The 25144-nt window shown below is 47.1% G+C and overlaps 1 protein-coding gene across 1 annotated transcript; it reads right to left on the reverse strand.

Annotated features, from left to right (window-relative positions):
* Positions 1 to 3141: 3141 nt before the first annotated feature.
* Positions 3142 to 24426, reverse strand: INPP5E (inositol polyphosphate-5-phosphatase E; the record flags this gene model as incomplete). Its single annotated transcript, XM_056540109.1, is given in 11 exon segments — positions 3142 to 3697; positions 4747 to 4883; positions 5647 to 5762; positions 5932 to 6093; positions 8106 to 8213; positions 8748 to 8867; positions 9139 to 9263; positions 10619 to 10716; positions 16498 to 16621; positions 23883 to 24015; positions 24018 to 24426. Coding segments are annotated over 11 exon segments (1665 nt in total), but the record flags the coding sequence as incomplete, so codon positions are not given.
* Positions 24427 to 25144: the final 718 nt, after the last annotated feature.

Consider the following 25144-nt stretch of genomic DNA (forward strand, 5'->3'; position numbering starts at 1 on the left):
TGATCTGCCATCTTGTGGCCTTAAGTGGTACTGCAGCACCTCATTTTTGCTTTTATTCTTGTGATTAACTTTTTGCACTTAGTGCAGCACCAGTGGGGTCCAGAGGACAGTACAGGAGGATTGTGGTAAGATGGGGGCCCCCTCTGACAGGAGGATTGTGATAAGATGGGGGCCCCTCTGACAGGAGGATTGTGGTAAGATGGGGGCCCCCTCTGACAGGAGGATTGTGATAAGATGGGGCCCCTCTGACAGGAGGATTGTGGTAAGATGGGGGCCCCCTCTGACAGGAGGATTGTGATAAGATGGGGGCCCCCTCTGACAGGAGGATTGTGATAAGATGGGGCCCCCTCTGAAAGGAGGATTGTGATAAGATGGGGGCCCCTCTGACAGGAGGATTGTGATAAGATGGGGGCCCCTCTGACAGGAGGATTGTGGTAAGATGGGCCGCCCTCTGACAGGAGGATTGTGATAAGATTGGGGCCCCCTCTGACAGGAGGATTGTGATAAGATGGGGGCCCCCTCTGACAGGAGGATTGTGATAAGATGGCGCCCCCTCTGACAGGAGGATTGTAATAAGATGGCGCCCCCTCTGACAGGAGGATTGTGATAAGATGGGGGCCCCTCTGACAGGAGGATTGTGATAAGATGGGGGCCCCTCTGACAGGAGGATTGTGATAAGATGGCGCCCCCTCTGACAGGAGGATTGTGATAAGATGGCGCCCCCTCTGACAGGACTGTGATAAGATGGGGGCCCCTCTGACAGGAGGATTGTGATAAGATGGCGCCCCCTCTGACAGGAGGATTGTGATAAGATGGCGCCCCCTCTGACAGGAGGATTGTGATAAGATGGCGCCCCCTCTGACAGGAGGATTGTGATAAGATGGCGCCCCCTCTGACAGGAGGACTGTGATAAGATGGCGCCCCCTCTGACAGGAGGATTGTGATAAGATGGCGCCCCCTCTGACAGGAGGATTGTGATAAGATGGCGCCCCCTCTGACAGGAGGACTGTGATAAGATGGCGCCCCCTCTGACAGGAGGATTGTGATAAGATGGCGCCCCCTCTGACAGGAGGATTGTGATAAGATGGCGCCCCCTCTGACAGGAGGACTGTGATAAGATGGCGCCCCCTCTGACAGGAGGACTGTGATAAGATGGCGCCCCCTGACAGGAGGATTGTGATAAGATGGCGCCCCCTCTGACAGGAGGACTGTGATAAGATGGCGCCCCCTGACAGGAGGACTGTGAGATTTCTTGTCTCTCTTGCAGCTCACGGCCTCCAGTGCTTCAGCTGTAACATCATTTCTGGGGCCCGATACATAGACAAAGGCTGCACCAGCCCCGAGGTCATCACCTGCTCCCATTCACACAAAGGATTCAAGCAAAGATTCTGCATCAAGACGGAAAGTGGTGAGTGCTGGACCCAAGGCGGACTACAAATACCATGCGGCCTTCACACCTCCCTGACAGGAATGTGAATGCAGTATCTGACAACACAAGACTGCCTGTAGTCTGTTACCATGGAAACACATTGCCGGATCAAACTACACAGGATTGTCTGATACCATGATGTATCTCCATGGTAACAGACAACAAATAACCCTGTTTTGTCTGCAATGTTCTGTAACCTCAGTCTGATCCTACATTATTCTCCTCGCCTCCATGGCAAGAGACCAGACTACACAGGGTTGTTAGGAGTCTGTTACCACGGAGACACATTGTCGGATCAGACTACACAGGGTTGTTAGGAGTCTGTTACCACGGAGACACATTGTCGGATCAGACTACACAGGGTTGTTAGGAGTCTGTTACCACGGAGACACATTGTCGGATCAGACTACACAGGGTTGTTAGGAGTCTGTTACCACGGAGACACATTGTCGGATCAGACTACACAGGGTTGTTAGGAGTCTGTTACCATGGAGACACATTGTCGGATCAGACTACACAGGGTTGTTAGGAGTCTGTTACCATGGAGACACATTGTCGGATCAGACTACACAGGGTTGTTAGGAGTCTGTTACCATGGAGACACATTGTCGGATCAGACTACACAGGGTTGTTAGGAGTCTGTTACCATGGAGACACATTGTCGGATCAGACTACACAGGGTTGTCCTTTGCAGAGGAGCTGATCATTCACAGAGGGAACCTGCTAGATGTGATGCCCGATTGTGACAGAGCGCCCCCTTCTGATCGCCTTCTTCCTTTTTTTTTGTAGTGGTGCTGGGGAAGCTCCTGACCAGCGGCTGCGCCACATCCCGTCACTGTCAGCAGCAGGAGCTGCCCGGGGTGCGGATCCACTGCTGTGACACGGATCTCTGTAATGGGGTCGCACGTCCCCCCGGCCTCAGTCTCCACCTCATCGGCCTCTTGTGGTTGATCTGTTTCTTCCTGTAGGATCCTCGGTGTCATGGCCGATCCAGATCAGAGGCCGAGGGAGTGATTGGGGGACGCACATTGTGACGCTGATCCTCAGGAAGTGTAATGTGGGTCAGTATCATGGTGGACCCTTAATCTGTCTGACCCCACAATAGAGCCTCAGCGATCCCCCATATAATGTCACCCAACGGCCCCGACACAAAGGACCAAAACATCATCTGCCGAGTGTGGGAAACAATGAGGCTCATCAGAAGTAGATCCCTGGGGGATCCACGGACCGCGTCCCTCTGTGGGATCCGATCGATCCTAATTGGTTCTTCTGCTTTTCTATGAATAAAGGTCCTTGGCCGCCTCTGTTCTCACTGTGCTGTTTGTCTCCAGTAATAAGACCTCCGATCCCCGCTCTGACCCCCGATCCCCGCTCTGACCCCCGATCCCCGCTCTGACCCCGATCCCCGCTCTGACCCCCGAAACCTGCTCTGACCCCGATCTGACCCCCGAAACCTGCTCTGACCCCGATCTGACCCCCGAAACCTGCTCTGACCCCCGATCCCAACACGGTTTTGGAGGAAATAGGCTGTTTTTCTAATTCTAAACCCCTTTTGTTGGAGACCAGACGCTAAACCCCACCTACTAATGATAAATGGGTGGGGTTAGTGGTTTAACTTGCTGATAAGCCCCACTTGTGGCTCTCCAGCTGTTTCAAAACCACAACTCCCAGAATGCCTGGACAGCCTTTGGCTATCTAGGCATGCTGGGAGTTGTGGTTTTGCTACAGGCTGGAGACGACTGGTGTTAATGAATAAATTACACAGCAATGGACACAGACTGAGCCGCTGTTCTTCCAGATAAATATATATTTACATATGTTACAGGAATGCTTGTGGTGTGCAGAGCGCCCCCTCCAGGACTGCGGTGTGCAGAGCGCCCCCTCCAGGACTGCGGTGTGCAGAGCGCCCCCTCCAGGACTGCGGTGTGCAGAGCGCCCCCTCCAGGACTGCGGTGTGCAGAGCGCCCCCTCCAGGACTGCGGTGTGCAGAGCGCCCCCTCCAGGACTGCGGTGTGCAGAGCGCCCCCTCCAGGACTGCGGTGTGCAGAGCGCCCCCTCCAGGACTGCGGTGTGCAGAGCGCCCCCTCCAGGACTGTGGGGTGTTGATCCTGGGCTGCAGACATGGCCGCCTCCTGTCAGGAGATGGCGCAGACGCTGCTGTTCTTTTGGTTTTTTAGCACCTGACGTTTCTGTAATTCCCGTGAGATTCGCCTCTTGATGCCCAGAAGATACAACTCGCGGTCAAACAATCCGGCAGCCAACGGAATACTGAGAAGAGCAAAGACAAGAAGCGGCTTAAAACTACAACTCCCAGCATGGCCGGAGCAGTGTTACCACAGAGACTTTACAGCTGCTGCAAAACTTTATAACAGCAGAAGGTGGTCAGCGCACAATGGGAGTCATGGCGGCGCGTCAGCGCACAATGGGAGTCATGGCGGCGCGTCAGCGCACGATGGGAGTCATGGCGGCGCGTCAGCGCACGATGGGAGTCATGGCGACGCGTCAGCGCACGATGGGAGTCATGGCGGCGCGTCAGCGCACGATGGGAGTCATGGCGGCGCGTCAGCGCACGATGGGAGTCATGGCGGCGCGTCAGCGCACGATGGGAGTCATGGCGGCGCGTCAGCGCACGATGGGAGTCATGGCGGCGCGTCAGCGCACGATGGGAGTCATGGCGGCGCGTCAGCGCACGATGGGAGTCATGGCGACGCGTCAGCGCACGATGGGAGTCATGGCGGCGCGTCAGCGCACGATGGGAGTCATGGCGACGCGTCAGCGCACGATGGGAGTCATGGCGACGCGTCAGCGCACGATGGGTAAAAAGGTAACATGGGGTAGGGGTCACCAAAGAGCAATGACCGGAGGCTGCAGCCATTTACGGCTTCATATAGAGTAACTGGGCACAGGAGACCCCGATGTCCCAACTGCTGGGGGTCCAGACACATACAGGACGGTATTATACAGAGTTATTGAACCAATCCTGCACCGTGTCACTGAACGGAAACACTGGTGACCTCCAGAGGCTGCTGACAGTCCTGTTCAGGCCATGCTGACATAGGCGCCTGGTTTGTTACAGTGTGTCAGCCAAGGACACAGTCCTAGATGGTCTATTTTAACCCCTTCCCAACCCATGATGTACAGTTACCACAGGCCAGGTGAGGCGTCTAATATCTGCAGCTGACACCCACCAGGAAGGAATGACAGTGGAGATGGCTCCTATGCCGGTCATTTAAATGTTTAGATGCTGAGTTTGCTATTGAGGCCCCCCTCCGGCCTGTGTCATGTCAGGGTGCAGACAATTTGGGGATGTGACTTACTTGTCTCTGCCGGGTCGGATCCGTACTTCATATAACCCGAACACTGGTCTGTGGTCTGAAGTCTTCACCAGTGAGCAGGCGGCGTACCTCAGGGCTCGAATGTCTCCCTTGTTCCGGCTCTTATACACCACCCGGTCCTGCAGGGGGCGACACAACATGAGTGACTGACACCTAATCCTCAGATACCACAGCACATCATGGCCTGAGATAATGAGGGTCACCAGCAACACATACCCACCCCCCCCCAGCGGACCTGGCTACTGGGCACCTGCGATCCCCCGAACCCCCCCGCCCAGCGGACCCGGCTACTGGGCACCTGCGACCCCCCCCAGGGGGACCCGGCTACTGGGCCCCTGCGACCCCCGAACCCCCCCGCCCAGGGGACCCGGCTACTGGGCACCTGCGACCCCCGAACCCCCCCGCCCAGCGAACCCGGCTACTGGGCACCTGCGACCCCCCCCCCCCAGGGGGACCTGGCTACTGGGCACCTGCAACCCCCCCCAGGGGGACCCGGCTACTGGGCCCCTGCGACCCCCGAACCCCCCCGCCCAGGGGACCCGGCTACTGGGCACCTGCGACCCCCCGAACCCCCCCGCCCAGGGGACCCGGCTACTGGGCCCCTGCGACCCCCGAACCCCCCCGCCCAGGGGACCCGGCTACTGGGCCCCAGCGACCCCCGAACCCCCCCCGCCCAGGGGACCCGGCTACTGGGCACCTGCGACCCCCGAACCCCCCCGCCCAGGGGACCCGGCTACTGGGCACCTGCGACCCCCGAACCCCCCCCGCCCAGCGGACCCGGCTACTGGGCACCTGCGACCCCCGAACCCCCCCCGCCCAGGGGACCAAAAATGACAGCAGGGGCCCCCCTTGGTTTCCATAGGGATAGTCAGAGCCTCTTACTGTATAGGACGGAGTTCTCTGCTTTGATGTTGTGTCGTAGTCGTCACAGCCGATATCAAACTTATACGTGGGGAGGAACTGGATGGCGGCTTCTTCAAAGCCTTTAAATATGGATCCTGGATAAAGAGAAATAATGAGATGATGGAGGAGGAGCGGACGTCAGGGTCACAGTCAGGACAGATGGCGTCGGCTCAGACTATAATCCGCACTACACCACGTGTGACTGGGATACGAAGACCCATGAGGGGTCAGTGGTCTGGGACGCGTCCTATACGCCGCCATTACCGTCATTCATCTCTTTGATCAGCTGATCGTACTGCAGGAGATGTGACATGTCTCGCTCCGGTTTACGTTGCAGAATCGAATTTACTCCCAGACGATCCTTGTTCAACCGGAAGTTAAAGTCGCCGAACCAGAAGACTTCATCAAATCGGCTGGTGACGTCCACTAAAGGGTTAAACAAGAGACAAAAAGGAGAAGGTGACAGACGGAGGAGATTATCAGCTGTGGAGCGGACAATTAATCTGCTGTAAGATGGGGGGGGGGGGGCAGTCACATGACCTTTACAGGAAGGACTGGCACCGGCGCTCACACTTACTTGACATCTGTTATATAGCAAATAAATATATAAGCGTGAACGCATGCTGGGAGTTGTAGTTTTTCAACAGCTGGATTGCTGCAGGTTTTACACTTAGACTCTAAGGTAGTATTTCCAAACTAGGGTGCCTCCAGCTGTTGCAAGACCACAAATCCCAGGATGTCCGGACAGCCAACGGCTACAGCTGGAGGCACTCTGGAATAAAACTTTGAAAACAAAGATTGTGGTTTTGGGGGGAGCGGACACTGCTGCTGTGCACTGGGCGGGGGGAGGGAGCGGACACTGCTGCTGTGCACCGGGCGGGGGGAGGGAGCACACAATGCTGCTGTGCACCGGGCGGGGGGAGGGAGCACACAATGCTGCTGTGCACCGTGCGGGGGGAGGGAGCACACAATGCTGCTGTGCACCGGGCGGGGGGAGGGGAAGCAGACACTGCTGCTGTGCACCGGGCGGGGGGAGGGGAAGCAGACACTGCTGCTGTGCACCGGGCGGGGGGAGGGAGCGGACACTGCTGCTGTGCACCGGGCGGGGGGAGGGGAAGCAGACACTGCTGCTGTGCACCGGGCGGGGGGAGGGGAAGCAGACACTGCTGCTGTGCACCGGGCGGGGGGAGGGAGCGGACACTGCTGCTGTGCACCGGGCGGGGGGAGGGAGCGGACACTGCTGCTGTGCACCGGGCGGGGGGAGGGAGCGGACACTGCTGCTGTGCACCGGGCAGGGGGAGGGGAAGCAGACACTGCTGCTGTGCACCGGGCGGGGGGAGGGGAAGCAGACACTGCTGCTGTGCACCGGGCGGGGGGAGGGGAAGCAGACACTGCTGCTGTGCACCGGGCGGGGGGAGGGAGCGGACACTGCTGCTGTGCACCGGGCGGGGGGAGGGAGCGGACTCTGCTGCTGTGCACCGGGCGGGGGGAGGGAGCGGACACTGCTGCTGTGCACCGGGCGGGGGGAGGGAGCACACAATGCTGCTGTGCACCGGGCGGGGGGAGGGAGCACACAATGCTGCTGTGCACCGTGCGGGGGGAGGGAGCACACAATGCTGCTGTGCACCGGGCGGGGGGAGGGAGCACACAATGCTGCTGTGCACCGGGCGGGGGGAGGGAGCACACAATGCTGCTGTGCACCGGGCGGGGGGAGGGAGCACACAATGCTGCTGTGCACCGGGCGGGGGGAGGGAGCACACAATGCTGCTGTGCACCGGGCGGGGCGGGCGGACACTGCTGCTGTGCACCGGGCGGGGGGAGGGGAAGCAGACACTGCTGCTGTGCACCGGGCGGGGGGAGGGGAAGCAGACACTGCTGCTGTGCACCGGGCGGGGGGAGGGAGCGGACACTGCTGCTGTGCATCGGGCGGGGCGGACACTGCTGCTGTGCACCGGGCGGGGGGAGGGGAAGCAGACACTGCTGCTGTGCACCGGGCGGGGGGAGGGGAAGCAGACACTGCTGCTGTGCACCGGGCGGGGGGAGGGGAAGCAGACACTGCTGCTGTGCACCGGGCGGGGGGAGGGGAAGCAGACACTGCTGCTGTGCACCGGGCGGGGGGAGGGAGCGGACACTGCTGCTGTGCACCGGGCGGGGGGAGGGGAAGCAGACACTGCTGCTGTACACCGGGCGGGGGAGGGGAAGCGGACACTGCTGCTGTGCACCGGGAGGGGAAGCGGACACTGCTGCTGTGCACCGGGAGGGGAAGCGGACACTGCTGCTGTGCATGTCTACCATCTTCTCAAGAACAGCGCCACACCTGTCCATAGACTGAGGCTGGTCCTGCACTTAATACCAGACACCGCCTAAGGAGAGGAGGGGCGCTGTTCTGGAGGGAACCCTTTCAGTTCGGATACATGACAGGCCGTTCTCATACTCACAGGGATTGGAGCGGTACGGGTTTGTGTCAGGAATATTTCGAGGTAGCGCCAAACCCTCAACGATTTTCTTGTAGTCGAGAATCCGCTCACTGACTTTCCCATCTCCAGCTGCCAAGAGAAACACAAGGATCAGAACATGGACGCCAATCAGAACAGGGACACCGATCAGAACAGGGACACCGATCAGAACAGGGACGCCGATCAGAAGAGGGATGCCGATCATCGTCTAGATATAAATGCATTATTCACCCTAAGATCTCTGTTTACTGTTTGTAAAGATTCTTGTTAACACCCAGATGATTAAACCCTTTCCTCATCTAGGGCTGCACTATATTTCTAGTCACTGACAGCAAGCACAAGCGCTAGACTTTCTACTACTTTTCCTATGAATAAGTTGCAGGATTTCCTCACATTCTGCTTATATAGTCGCCTCAAACACCTTCCTACATATTTGTAAATCACTTCAGTTACCAAAAATTTTTCTTGCCCTGGAAAAGGGCAAGAGGGGACCAATAACAGAATTAAAAGCCCTAACATCCCCTTGTCCCCACTGGGGAACATCATTAAAATCTTCTGCCAGGTACAATTCAAGAGTCATATATAAAAGGCAGGATGGATCCTCTTCATGCTGGATATACATACATGTGAAATGTGATGTGATGAAGAGGAAGGAGGTGCCGAAGAAAGTGAAGGACACGCCCAGCGCGCCTTTAGTCTTGATCTGTGAGACGATCCGCGTGGTCACTGTGGCGGATTCAACCTCTGTAGAATGAAGCACACGAGGTGGGATTATTACATGCAGCGAGTACAGCACTACATGATAGAGTGCCCCCAGGGGGCACCGCTATGGGGTCACCCCACGGGGCACCGCTATGGGGTCACCCGGCGGGGCACCATGATATAATGCCTCAGTGTGACAATGGTGGCTGTGTAACACTTGCTGCCCCCGTCCCCAGCGATATCAGGATCCTTCATAGGACACACTTGCCGGTCATGTAACATTATTCATGCAAAATAAAGGAGCGGCTCTTACCCGAGCAGAACCAGATCAGGTCTCGTCGAATGAAGACTGAGAGGTAGAGGACACCATGAGCGCTGGAGTGGAGCAGCACGTAATGTGGGCCCAGGGTCTCCTGCAGCCGGATCTCCCACTCCCGCCTGTAAGGACACAAGGGTCATAAAAAACTAAACCGAAGGAAGATATCAGTATAGGTATCTCTTCTAAGACTAAGGAGCGGGGGTTAACCCCAGAGGGGACCGATACCTCGGACAGACCCCAGAGGCGACCGATACCTCGGACAGACCCCAGAGGCGACCAATACCTCGGACAGACCCCAGAGGCGACCGATACCTCGGACAGACCCCAGAGGCGACCGATACCTCGGACAGACCCCAGAGGCGACCGATACCTCGGACAGACCCCAGAGGCGACCGATACCTCGGACAGACCCCAGAGGCGACCGATACCTCGGACAGACCCCAGAGGCGACCGATACCTCGGACAGACCCCAGAGGCGACCGATACCTCGGACAGACCCCAGAGGCGACCGATACCTCGGACAGACCCCAGAGGCGACCGATACCTCGGACAGACCCCAGAGGCGACCGATACCTCGGACAGACCCCAGAGGCGACCGATACCTCGGACAGACCCCAGAGGCGACCGATACCTCGGACAGACCCCAGAGGCGACCGATTCCTCGGACAGACCCCAGAGGGGACCGATACCTATGGCAGACCCCAGAGGGGACCGATACCTATGACAGACCCCAGAGGGGACCGATACCTATGACCGACCCCAGAGGGGACCGATACCTATGACCGACCCCAGAGGAGACCGATACCTATGACAGGCCCCAGAGGGGACCGATACCTATTACAGGCCCCAGAGGGGACCGATACCTATGACCGACCCCAGAGGGGACCGATACCTATGACAGACCCCAGAGGAGACCGATACCTATGGCAGACCCCAGAGGGGACCGATACCTATGACAGACCCCAGAGGGGACCGATACCTATGACAGACCCCAGAGGGGACCGGCACCTATGACAGACCCCAGAGGGGACCGGCACCTATGACAGACCCCAGAGGGGACCGGCACCTATGACAGACCTTAGAGGGGACCGATACCTATGACGGACCCCAGAGGGGACCGATACCTATTACAGGCCCCAGAGGGGACTATTCTCACACAATTCTTCTATGTCAGGGTTACAGGCAGGAATGGGGATCTGGCCCTCAGATTTGGGCCTGAAACCTCCAGCACCAATAACTAATCATTATTTTATTAGACACTTAAGCCTCTATGCAGGTTGTATGACGGTGCAACCTGTGTAGAAGAAGAGTGGTGCAGTTACCCATAGCAACCAATTAGATTGCTTTTTTTAAAAGAATTAAAGAAGCTATTTGGTTGCTATGGGCAACTGTTTAACTTTGGGTCAGGGTTGTGCTCACTATCGAATCCCTCAGGTAAATCTGAAACATATAGATGAGGGATAAGGACACTGACCGCTCCGGGCTTCCTTCTTGGACGCCGACCACATACATATCCTGAGCAAAGTCATCATCTGGCGGCAGCAGGAAATCATCCAGGCTCTCCGGGAGCTCCTGCACAAGGCAGACAAGGGGTTAATGCATACACAATAAGGTACAGGACATAATAACCAGAAAGTAATAATCATGATGTCACCTATAAGGCAATACAACAAAGAATATGTTGCCGAGGCCACCCACTGGGAAAATCCAACAACAACAACAAAAGCGTCAGCAACAAGAATGTATGAAACATTACAAAAGTTTATTTATTGAGAATCATATAAAAAATGCATCATAGCGATTAAAAAGCCCAGTGTACACAGCTGGAAGAAAAGGCAGAAACATACAGGCTCAAAGTGAGGGGTATTTGGATGAAAAGCACAGGGCCCCCTGACGAAGCGCATTGGCGTGAAACGTGCGTTGGGGTAGGTGCAGGTAACTACATGGCTCGGTTGTGGTAATATACACTTGTCCTTTTCTCTGACTGTTGTTGCATTTGTACTCAGTTTATTGAGCTTCACTGCATTGTCTGCATCTTTTCATGCGAGTTCCTTGTTTATACAACGTTTGTCAGTGTTCTTTGCATTCATATACCCCTCACCCTGAGCCTGTATGTTTCTGCCTTTTCTTCCAGCTGTGTACACTGGGCTTTTTAATCGCTATGATGCATTTTTTATATGATTCTCAATAAATAAACTTTTGTAATGTTTCATACATTCTTGTTGCTGACGCTTTTGTTGTTGGAAAGTAATGGTCATCCATAATGGGTTCTCCACCGAAAATTAATGGGAGAATGGATTCACCCGACACATGACTGGCAAAGGGAACGGATCAGGTCAAACAATAACACACAGGTCATGTGACCACACAATGGCTCCCCCGCAGAATATTTCACCTATCGGGATATGGATCCCTGTGGTGGGGAACCGATGACACCTGGTATTGTCCACTGCACATGGGTCCGTATCCAGAGGATTAATAATGTCATTAACAATATCCCGAGGGTGAACAGCGTCAGTAATAATATCCCGAGGGTGAACAGCGTCAGTAATAATATCCCGAGGGTGAACAGCGTCAGTGATAATATTCCGAGGATGAACAGCGTCAGTAATAATATCCCGAGGGTGAACAGCGTCAGTAATAATATCCCGAGGGTGAACAGCGTCAGTAATAATATCCCGAGGGTGAACAGCGTCAGTAATAATATCCCGAGGGTGAACAGCGTCAGTAATAATATCCCGAGGGTGAACAGCGTCAGTAATAATATCCCGAGGGTGAACAGCGTCAGTAATAATATCCCGAGGCTGAACAGCGTCAGTAATAATATCCCGAGGCTGAACAGCGTCAGTGATAATATTCCGAGGCTGAACAGCGTCAGTGATAATATTCCGAGGATGAACAGCGTCAGTAATAATATCCTGAGGATGAACAGCGGCAGTAATAATATCCTGAGGATGAACAGCGTCAGTAATAATATCCCGAGGATGAACAGCGTCAGTAATAATATCCCGAGGGTGAACAGCGTCAGTAATAATATCCCGAGGGTGAACAGCGTCAGTAATAATATCCCGAGGGTGAACAGCGTCAGTAATAATATTCTAAGGATGAACAGCGTCAGTAATAATATTCTAAGGATGAACAGCGTCAGTAATAATATTCTGAGGATGAACAGCGTCAGTAATAATATTCTGAGGATGAACAGCGTCAGTAATAATATTCTGAGGATGAACAGCGTCAGTAATAATATTCTGAGGATGAACAGCGTCAGTAATAATATTCTGAGGATGAACAGCGTCAGTAATAATATTCTGAGGATGAACAGCGTCAGTAATAATATTCTGAGGATGAACAGCGTCAGTAATAATATCCTGAGGATGAACAGCGTCAGTAATAATATCCTGAGGATGAACAGCGTCAGTAATAATATTCTGAGGATGAACAGCGTCAGTAATAATATTCCGAGGATGAACAGCGTCAGTAATAATATTCCGAGGATGAACAGCGTCAGTAATAATATTCCGAGGATGAACAGCGTCAGTAATAATATTCCGAGGATGAACAGCGTCAGTAATAATATCCCGAGGATGAACAGCGTCAGTAATAATATCCCGAGGGTGAACAGCGTCAGTAATAATATCCCGAGGGTGAACAGCGTCAGTAATAATATTCCGAGGGTGAACAGCGTCAGTAATAATATCCCGAGGGTGAACAGCGTCAGTAATAATATCCCGAGGGTGAACAGCGTCAGTAATAATATCCCGAAGGTGAACAGCGTCAGTAATAATATCCCGAGGGTGAACAGCGTCAGTAATAATATCCCGAGGGTGAACAGCGTCAGTAATAATATCCCGAGGGTGAACAGCGTCAGTAATAATATCCTGAGGATGAACAGCGTCAGTAATAATATCCTGAGGATGAACAGCGTCAGTAATAATATCCTGAGGATGAACAGCGTCAGTAATAATATCCTGAGGATGAACAGCGTCAGTAATAATATCCCGAGGGTGAACAGCGTCAGTAATAATATTCCGAGGGTGAACAGCGTCAGTAATAATATCCCGAGGGTGAACAGCGTCAGTAATAATATCCCGAGGGTGAACAGCGTCAGTAATAATATCCCGAGGGTGAACAGCGTCAGTAATAATATCCCGAGGGTGAACAGCGTCAGTAATAATATCCCGAGGGTGAACAGCGTCAGTAATAATATCCCGAGGGTGAACAGCGTCAGTAATAATATCCCGAGGGTGAACAGCGTCAGTAATAATATCCCGAGGATGAACAGCGTCAGTAATAATATCACGAGGGTGAACAGCGTCAGTAATAATATCCCGAGGATGAACAGCGTCAGTAATAATATCCTGAGGGTGAACAGCGTCAGTAATAATATCCTGAGGATGAACAGCGTCAGTAATAATATCCTGAGGATGAACAGCGTCAGTAATAATATCCTGAGGATGAACAGCGTCAGTAATAATATCCCGAGGCTGAACAGCGTCAGTGATAATATTCCGAGGCTGAACAGCGTCAGTGATAATATTCCGAGGATGAACAGCGTCAGTATGAATATCCTGAGATCAGGTGCAGAGCGGAGGACGAGGGATCTACAAGGAGATGACACCTCGGGGAGCGCACGGCTCTCAGCACAGGAAAGAAAGTATTTATAGTCGCCCCAGGGTGCACAGGTAAATATAGGTCAAAGAGGAGACTATACAGTGACAGCGCAGGAGCATCCGGAGCCACAACCTGATCCTTGTATATACCAGCAGAGCACCGGGAATATCCTACCTGATCCCCCCACCCGCTGATCAATCCCCCCACCCAATGATTGATCCCCCACCCGCTGATCAATCCCCCCACCCAATGATTGATCCCCCACCCGCTGATCAATCCCCCCACCGCTGATCAATCCCCCCACCCAATGATTGATCCCCCACCCGCTGATCAATCCCCCCACCCAATGATTGATCCCCCACCCGCTGATCAATCCCCCCACCCAATGATTGATCCCCCACCCGCTGATCAATCCCCCCACCCAATGATTGATCCCCCACCCGCTGATCAATCCCCCCACCGCTGATCAATCCCCCCACCCAATGATTGATCCCCCACCCGCTGATCAATCCCCCCACCCAATGATTGATCCCCCACCCGCTGATCAATCCCCCCACCCAATGATTGATCCCCCACCCGCTGATCAATCCCCCCACCCAATGATTGATCCCCCACCCGCTGATCAATCCCCCCACCGCTGATCAATCCCCCCACCCAATGATTGATCCCCCACCCGCTGATCAATCCCCCCACCCAATGATTGATCCCCCACCCGCTGATCAATCCCCCCACCCAATGATTGATCCCCCACCCGCTGATCAATCCCCCCACCCAATGATTGATCCCCCACCCGCTGATCAATCCCCCCACCCAATGATCAATCCCCCCACCCAATGATTGATCCCCCACCCGCTGATCAATCCCCCCACCCAATGATTGATCCCCCACCCGCTGATCAATCCCCCCACCCAATGATTGATCCCCCACCCGCTGATCAATCCCCCCACCCAATGATTGATCCCCCACCCGCTGATCAATCCCCTCACCCAATGATTAATCCCCTCACCCAATGATTGATCCCCCCACCCAATGATTGATCCCCCACCCGCTGATCAATCCCCCCACCCAATGATTGATCCCCCACCGCTGATCAATCCCCCCACCCAATGATTGATCCCCCACCCGCTGATCAATCCCCTCACCCAATGATTAATCCCCTCACCCAATGATTGATCCCCCCACCCAATGATTGATCCCCCCACCCGCTGATCAATCCCCTCACCCAATGATCGATCCCCTCACCCAATGATTGATCCCCCACCTGCTAATCAATCCCCTCACCCAATGATTGATCCCCTCACCCAATGATTGATCCCCCACCTGCTGATCAATCCCCCCACCCAATGATTGATCCCCCACCTGCTAATCAATCCCCTCACCCAATGATTGATCCCCTCACCCAATGATTGATCTCCCACCTGCTGATCAATCCCCCCACCCAATGATTGATCCCCCACCCGCTGATCAATCCCCCCACCCAATGATTGATCCCCCACCCGCTGATCAATCCCCCCACCCAATGATTGATCCCCCACCCGCTGATCAATCCCCCCACCCAATGATTGATCCCCCACCCGCTGATCAATCCCCCCACCCAATGATTGATCCCCCACCCGCTGATCAATCCCCCCACCCAATGATTGATCCCCCACCCGCTGATCAATCCCCCCACCCAATGATTGATCCCCCACCCGCTGATCAATCCCCCCACCCAATGATTGATCCCCCACCCGCTGATCAATCCCCCCACCCAATGATTGATCCCCCACCCGCTGATCAATCCCCCCACCCAATGATTGATCCCCCACCCGCTGATCAATCCCCCCACCCAATGATTGATCCCCCACCCGCTGATCAATCCCCCCACCCAATGATTGATCCCCCACCCGCTGATCAATCCCCTCACCCAATGATTAATCCCCTCACCCAATGATTGATCCCCCACCCGCTGATCAATCCCCCCACCCAATGATTGATCCCCCACCCGCTGATCAATCCCCCCACCCAATGATTGATCCCCCACCCGCTGATCAATCCCCTCACCCAATGATTAATCCCCTCACCCAATGATTGATCCCCCCACCCAATGATTGATCCCCCCACCCGCTGATCAATCCCCTCACCCAATGATCGATCCCCTCACCCAATGATTGATCCCCTCACCTGCTGATCAATCCCCTCACCCAATGATTGATCCCCCACCTGCTAATCAATCCCCTCACCCAATGATTGATCCCCTCACCCAATGATTGATCCCCCACCTGCTGATCAATCCCCTCACCCAATGATTGATCCCCCACCCGCTGATCAATCCCCCCACCCAATGATTGATCCCCCACCCAATGATTGATCCCCTCACCCAATGATTGATCCACCAACCAATGATTGATCCCCCCACCCAATGATTGATCCCCCACCCAATGATTGATCTCCTCACCCAATGATTGATCCACCAACCAATGATTGATCCCCCCACCCAATGATTGATCCCCCACCCAATGATTGATCCCCTCACCCAATGATTGATCCCCTCACCCAATGATTGATCCCCCACCCAATGATTGATCCCCTCACCCAATGATTGATCCCCTCAACCAATGATTGATCCCCTCACCCGCTGATCAATCCCCTCACCCAATGATTGATCCTCCACCCGCTGATCGACCTGCACCCCCATCCATTGACAAATCCATCCCTCCGCCCACTGACTCATAGTCCCACCCACTGCGCTCTTTATCTCACCTTCCTTCCTTGCATATTCCAGGTAGCAATGAAAACTCTGAGCGACCTCTCCGGGAAATATCGATCCAATTCCTCGGCTCCAAGTAGCGCCCCCCTAGCCAAGAGGCTGCCCTCCAGATAACTCCTGAGAAGATAGAACAGAGATATATACACTCAGCAGATACACAGGGATATATATATACAGAGAGGATACACAGGATATATATATATACAGAGAGGATACACAGGAGATATATATATATATACAGAGAGGATACACAGGATATATATATATACAGAGAGGATACACAGGATATATATATATATATATATATACAGAGAGGATACACAGGATATATATATATACAGAGAGGATACACAGGATATATATATATATATACACAGAGAGGATACACAGGAGATATATATATATATACAGAGAGGATACACAGGATATATATATATACAGAGAGGATACACAGGATATATATATATATATACACAGAGAGGATACACAGGATATATATATATACAGAGAGGATACACAGAACATATATATATATACAGAGAGGATACACAGGATATATATATATACAGAGAGGATACACAGGATATATATATATACAGAGAGGATACACAGAACATATATATATATATACAGAGAGGATACACAGGATATATATATATATATACACAGAGAGGATACACAGGACATATATATATATATACAGAGAGGATACACAGGATATATATATATATACAGAGAGGATACACAGGGATATATATATATATATATACACAGAGAGGATACACAGGACATATATATATACACAGAGAGGATACACAGGACATATATATATACAGAGAGGATACACAGGACATATATATATATACAGAGAGGATACACAGGACATATATATATATACAGAGAGGATACACAGGACATATATATATATATATATATATATATATATACAGAGAGGATACACAGGACATATATATATACACAGAGAGGATACACAGGATATATATATATATATATACAGAGAGGATACACAGGACATATATATATATATACAGAGAGGATACACAGGGATATATATATATATACAGAGAGGATACACAGCATATATATATATACAGAGAGGATACACAGGATATATATATATATACAGAGAGGATACACAGGATATATATATATATATATATATACAGAGAGGATACACAGGACATATATATATATATACAGAGAGGATACACAGGATATATATATATATATACAGAGAGGATACACAGGACATATATATATATACAGAGAGAATACACAGGATATATATATATACAGAGAGGATACACAGGACATATATATATATATATACAGAGGATACACAGGACATATATATATATACAGAGAGGATACACAGGACATATATATATATACAGAGAGGATACACAGGGATATATATATATATATACACAGAGAGGATACACAGGACATATATATATATACAGAGAGGATACACAGGGATATATATATATACAGAGAGGATACACAGGATATATATATATATACAGAGAGGATACACAGGATAGATAGATATATACAGAGAGGATACACAGGATATATATATACAGAGAGGATACACAGGATATATATATATATATATATATATACAGAGAGGATACACAGGACATATATAAATACAGAGAGGATACACAGGATATATATATACAGAGAGGATACACAGGACATATATAAATACAGAGAGGATACACAGGATAGATATATACAGAGAGGATACACAGGATATATATATATATATACAGAGAGGATACACAGGACATATATATATATATATACAGAGAGGATACACAGGACATATATATATATATACAGAGAGGATACACAGGACATATATATATATATATATATACAGAGAGGATACACAGGATATATATATATACAGAGAGAATACACAGGATATATATATATACAGAGAGGATACACAGGACATATATATATATATATATATATATATATACAGAGAGGATACACAGGACATATATATATATATATATATATATACAGAGAGGATACACAGGACATATATATATATATATATATACAGAGAGGATACACAGGACATATATATATATATATATATATACAGAGAGGATACACAGGACATATATATATATATATATATACAGAGAGGATACACAGGATATATATATATACAGAGAGAATACACAGGATATATATATATACAGAGAGGATACACAGGACATATATATATATATATATATATATATATACAGAGAGGATACACAGGACATATATATATATATATATATATATACAGAGAGGATACACAGGATATATATATATATATATACAGAGAGGATACACAGGATATATATATATACAGAGAGGATACACAGGACATATATATATATATATACAGAGAGGATACACAGGATATATATATATATACAGAGAGGATACACAGGATATATATATAATATATATATACAGAGAGGATACACAGGACATATATATATATATACAGAGAGGATACACAGGACATATATATATATATACAGAGAGGATACACAGGATATATATATATACAGAGAGGATACACAGGACATATATATATATACAGAGAGGATACACAGGACATATATATATATTATACAGAGAGGATACACAGGATATATATATATATATATATATATATATACAGAGAGGATACACAGGACATATATATATATATACAGAGAGGATACACAGGACATATATAATATATACAGAGAGGATACACAGGATATATATATATACAGAGAGGATACACAGGACATATATATATATACACAGAGAGGATACACAGGACATATATATATATATACAGAGAGGATACACAGGATATATATATATATATACAGAGAGAATACACAGGACATATATATATACACAGAGAGGATACACAGGACATATATATATATATACAGAGAGGATACACAGGATATATATATATATATATATATATATATATATATATATACAGAGAGAATACACATGACATATATATATATATACAGAGAGGATACACAGGGATATATATATATATATATACACAGAGAGGATACACAGGACATATATATATATATATACAGAGAGGATACACCAGGATATATATATATATATATATACAGAGAGAATACACAGGACATATATATATATATACAGAGAGGATACACAGGATATATATATATATATACAGAGAGGATACACAGGACATATATATATATATATATATACAGAGAGGATACACAGGACATATATATATATATATAAATACAGAGAGGATACACAGGATATATATATATATATACAGAGAGGATACACAGGACATATATATATATACAGAGAGGATACACAGACATATATATATATATATACACAGAGAGGATACACAGGACATATATATATACACAGAGAGGATACACAGGACATATATATATATACAGAGAGGATACACAGGATATATATATATATATTTACACAGAGAGGATACACAGGACATATATATATATATATATACAGAGAGGATACACAGGATATATATATATATATATACACAGAGAGGATACACAGGACATATATATATATATATACAGAGAGGATACACAGGATATATATATATATACACAGAGAGGATACACAGGACATATATATATATATATACAGAGAGGATACACAGGATATATATATATACACAGAGAGGATACACAGGACATATATATATATACAGAGAGGATACACAGGACATATATATATACACAGAGAGGATACACAGGACATATATATATATACAGAGAGGATACACAGGATATATATATATACACAGAGAGGATACACAGGACATATATATATATACAGAGAGGATACACAGGATATATATATATATACAGAGAGGATACACAGGACATATATATATATATACAGAGAGGATACACAGGATATATATATATATATACAGAGAGGATACACAGGACATATATATATATACAGAGAGGATACACAGGATATATATATATATACACAGAGAGGATACACAGGACATATATATATATATACAGAGAGGATACACAGGATATATATATATATACAGAGAGGATACACAGGACATATATATATATATACAGAGAGGATACACAGGACATATATATATATATACAGAGAGGATACACAGGATATATATATATATACACAGAGAGGATACACAGGATATATATATATATACACAGAGAGGATACACAGGACATATATATATATATATATACAGAGAGGATACACAGGAGATATATATATATATATATACACAGAGAGGATACACAGGACATATATATATATATATATACAGAGGATACACAGGACATATATATATATATATATATATATACAGAGAGGATACACAGGATATATATATATACACAGAGAGGATACACAGGACATATATATATATAATTATATACAGAGAGGATACACAGGATATATATATATATACACAGAGAGGATACACAGGACATATATATATATATACAGAGAGGACACACAGGACATATATATATATATATATATACAGAGAGGATACACAGGACATATATATATACAGAGAGAATACACAGGACATATATATATATATATACAGAGAGGATACACAGGACATATATATATATATACAGAGAGGATACACAGGACATATATATATATATATACACAGAGAGGATACACAGGACATATATATATATATACAGAGGATACACAGGACATATATATATATACAGAGAGGATACACAGGATAGATAGATATATACAGAGAGGATACACAGGACATATATATATATAATACAGAGAGAATACACAGGACATATATATATATATATATATACACAGAGAGGATACACAGGACATATATATATACACAGAGAGGATACACAGGACATATATATATATATATATATATATACAGAGAGGATACACAGGATATATATATATATACACAGAGAGGATACACAGGACATATATATATATATATACACAGAGAGGATACACAGGATATATATATATATATATACAGAGAGGATACACAGGACATATATATATATATATACAGAGAGGATACACAGGATATATATATATATATATATATATATATACACAGAGAGGATACACAGGACATATATATATATATATATATATACACAGAGAGGATACACAGGACATATATATATATATACAGAGAGGATACACAGGATATATATATATATATATATATACAGAGAGGATACACAGGACATATATATATATATATATATACAGAGAGGATACACAGGACATATATATATATATATACAGAGAGGATACACAGGATATATATATATATATACAGAGAGGATACACAGGATATATAGATATATATATATATATATATTTACAGAGAGGATACACAGGACATATATATATATATACAGAGAGGATACACAGGATAGATATATATACAGAGAGGATACACAGGACATATATATATATATATACAGAGAGAATACACAGGACATATATATATATATACAGAGAGGATACACAGGATATATATATATATATATACAGAGAGGATACACAGGACATATATATATATATATACAGAGAGAATACACAGAACATATATATATATATATACAGAGGATACACAGGATATATATATATAAATATATATATATATATATTTACAGAGAGGATACACAGGACATATATATATATACAGAGAGGATACACAGGATAGATATATATATATATATATATTTACAGAGAGGATACACAGGACATATTATATATATATACAGAGAGGATACACAGGATAGATATATATACAGAGAGGATACACAGGACATATATATATATATACAGAGAGGATACACAGGATATATATATATATATACAGAGAGGATACACAGGACATATATATATATATACAGAGAGGATACACAGGACATATATATATATATATACAGAGAGAATACACAGGACATATATATATATACAGAGAGAATACACAGAACATATATATATACAGAGAGAATACACAGGACATATATATATATATACAGAGAGAATACACAGGACATATATATATATATACAGAGAGAATACACAGGACATATATATATATATACAGAGAGGATACACAGGACATATATATATATATACAGAGAGAATACACAGGACATATATAATATATATACAGAGAGGATACACAGGACATATATATATATATATACAGAGAGGATACACAGGACATATATATATATATACAGAGAGGATACACAGGACATATATATATATATATACAGAGAGAATACACAGGACATATATATATATATACAGAGAGGATACACAGGACATATATATATATATATACAGAGAGAATACACAGGACATATATATATATATACAGAGAGAATACACAGGACATATATATATATATACAGAGAGGATACACAGGACATATATATATATATATACAGAGAGGATACACAGGACATATATATATATATATATATATACAGAGAGAATACACAGAACATATATATATATATATACAGAGAGAATACACAGGACATATATATATATATACAGAGAGAATACACAGAACATATATATATATACAGAGAGGATACACAGGACATATATATATATATATATACAGAGAGGATACACAGGATATATATATATATATACAGAGAGGATACACAGGATATATATATATACAGAGAGGATACACAGGACATATATATATATATACAGAGAGGATACACAGGACATATATATATATATACACAGAGAGGATACACAGGATATATATATACAGAGAGGATACACAGGACATATATATATATATACAGAGAGGATACACAGGACATTATATATATATATATCAGAGAGAATACACAAGGATATATATATACACAGAGGATACACAAGGATATATATATATACACAGAGAGGATACACAGGATATATATATATACAGAGAGGATACACAGGATATATATATATATACAGAGAGGATACACAGGATATATATATATACAGAGAGGATACACAAGGATATATATATATACAGAGAGGATACACAAGGATATATATATATATATATATATATATATATATATATATATATATATACACACAGAGAGGATACACAGGATATATATATATATACACAGAGAGGATACACAGGATATATATATATACAGAGAGAATACACAAGGATATATATATACAGAGGATACACAAGGATATATACAGAGGACACAGTGATCCGCACGCTGTCCCCCCGTACCTGTTGCGCACATCCTTGGAGCGCAGGGGGGTGAGTAGGCTGTAGGTGCTCCTCATGGACTGATTGGCGCAGTGGTCGCACGCTGCACTGTTCAGTCTCGTGTCGCTGCTGCTCTGCCGGAGAGGCTGCGTTAATCCGTGTAATCCGTCTCCATCCTATTAGTCGTCCTCAGTGTCCTGGGCGCCACATTGCTCTCTATCTGGGGGAGACGCTGCAGGGGCTTCGCCAGGCGCGGTTTATGGGTAACGGACGGACGACTGATCTTTGGAAACCTTGAGGCCGTGCAGGGTTGCAGATGATTGGCCCCTGGATCCTGGATGGCTTCCTGCAGGGACCCGGTGGAGGAGCCACTTCCGTTGGGGTCAGTTAAGCTCCCCTGGCTGGTGGTAACTCTCCGGCGCCAGCTCTGGTCGTCCAGGGAGAAGGCGCGCTCCAGTCTCGGTGGCCTTGGTCTGTCGGGGGGTTTGGGGGTAACACGGTTCGTGTGGTTCTTACCGCCATCATTCTGCTTCTCTATCCAGTCCCCTGATGTCCTGCTCTTTACTTATCACCGCGCCGTCCTCCGCCATGACACTTCCTTGGCCGGACACCTGAGAGGTGCGAGCGTTCTCCATCCTTATGGGCATGGCGGGTCCAGATCACTGCCGGCCATGGAGGAAGGAGAGTTACAGCGGCCCCTGAGCGAGGGTCCCGGACCCCATCCAAAGGCCGATGACTGGAGGCGACATTTTACTTCATGGAATAATATCTGTAAGAGGAGACGAGATGACACTGATCACCGGCACCGCGCTGGTTACTATAGATACGAGCGTCTCATAGGACCCGGGGGACTCAGTGACACAGGCCTCCGGGGCCATAAATACCCGACCATCACAGGTAAGGGGAGCAGGGGCCCCAAACTAACACAGCCCCCCAATACATAACGGGAACAGGGGCCCGAACATAACACAGCCCCCCAATACATAACGGGAACAGGGGCCCGAACATATTACAGCCCCCCCAATACATAACGGGAACAGGGGCCCAACATAACACAGCCCCCCAATACATAACGGGAACAGGGGCCCCAAACTAACACAGCCCCCCAATACATAACGGGAACAGGGGCCCGAACATAACACAGCCCCCCAATACATAACGGGAACAGGGGCCCAACATAACACAGCCCCCCAATACATAACGGGAACAGGGGCCCAACATAACACAGCCCCCCAATACATAACGGGAACAGGGGCCCGAACATAACACAGCCCCCCAATACA

This window comes from Hyla sarda, chromosome 9, assembly GCF_029499605.1.
Source record: "Hyla sarda isolate aHylSar1 chromosome 9, aHylSar1.hap1, whole genome shotgun sequence".
NCBI classification, from domain to species: Eukaryota; Metazoa; Chordata; class Amphibia; order Anura; family Hylidae; genus Hyla; species Hyla sarda.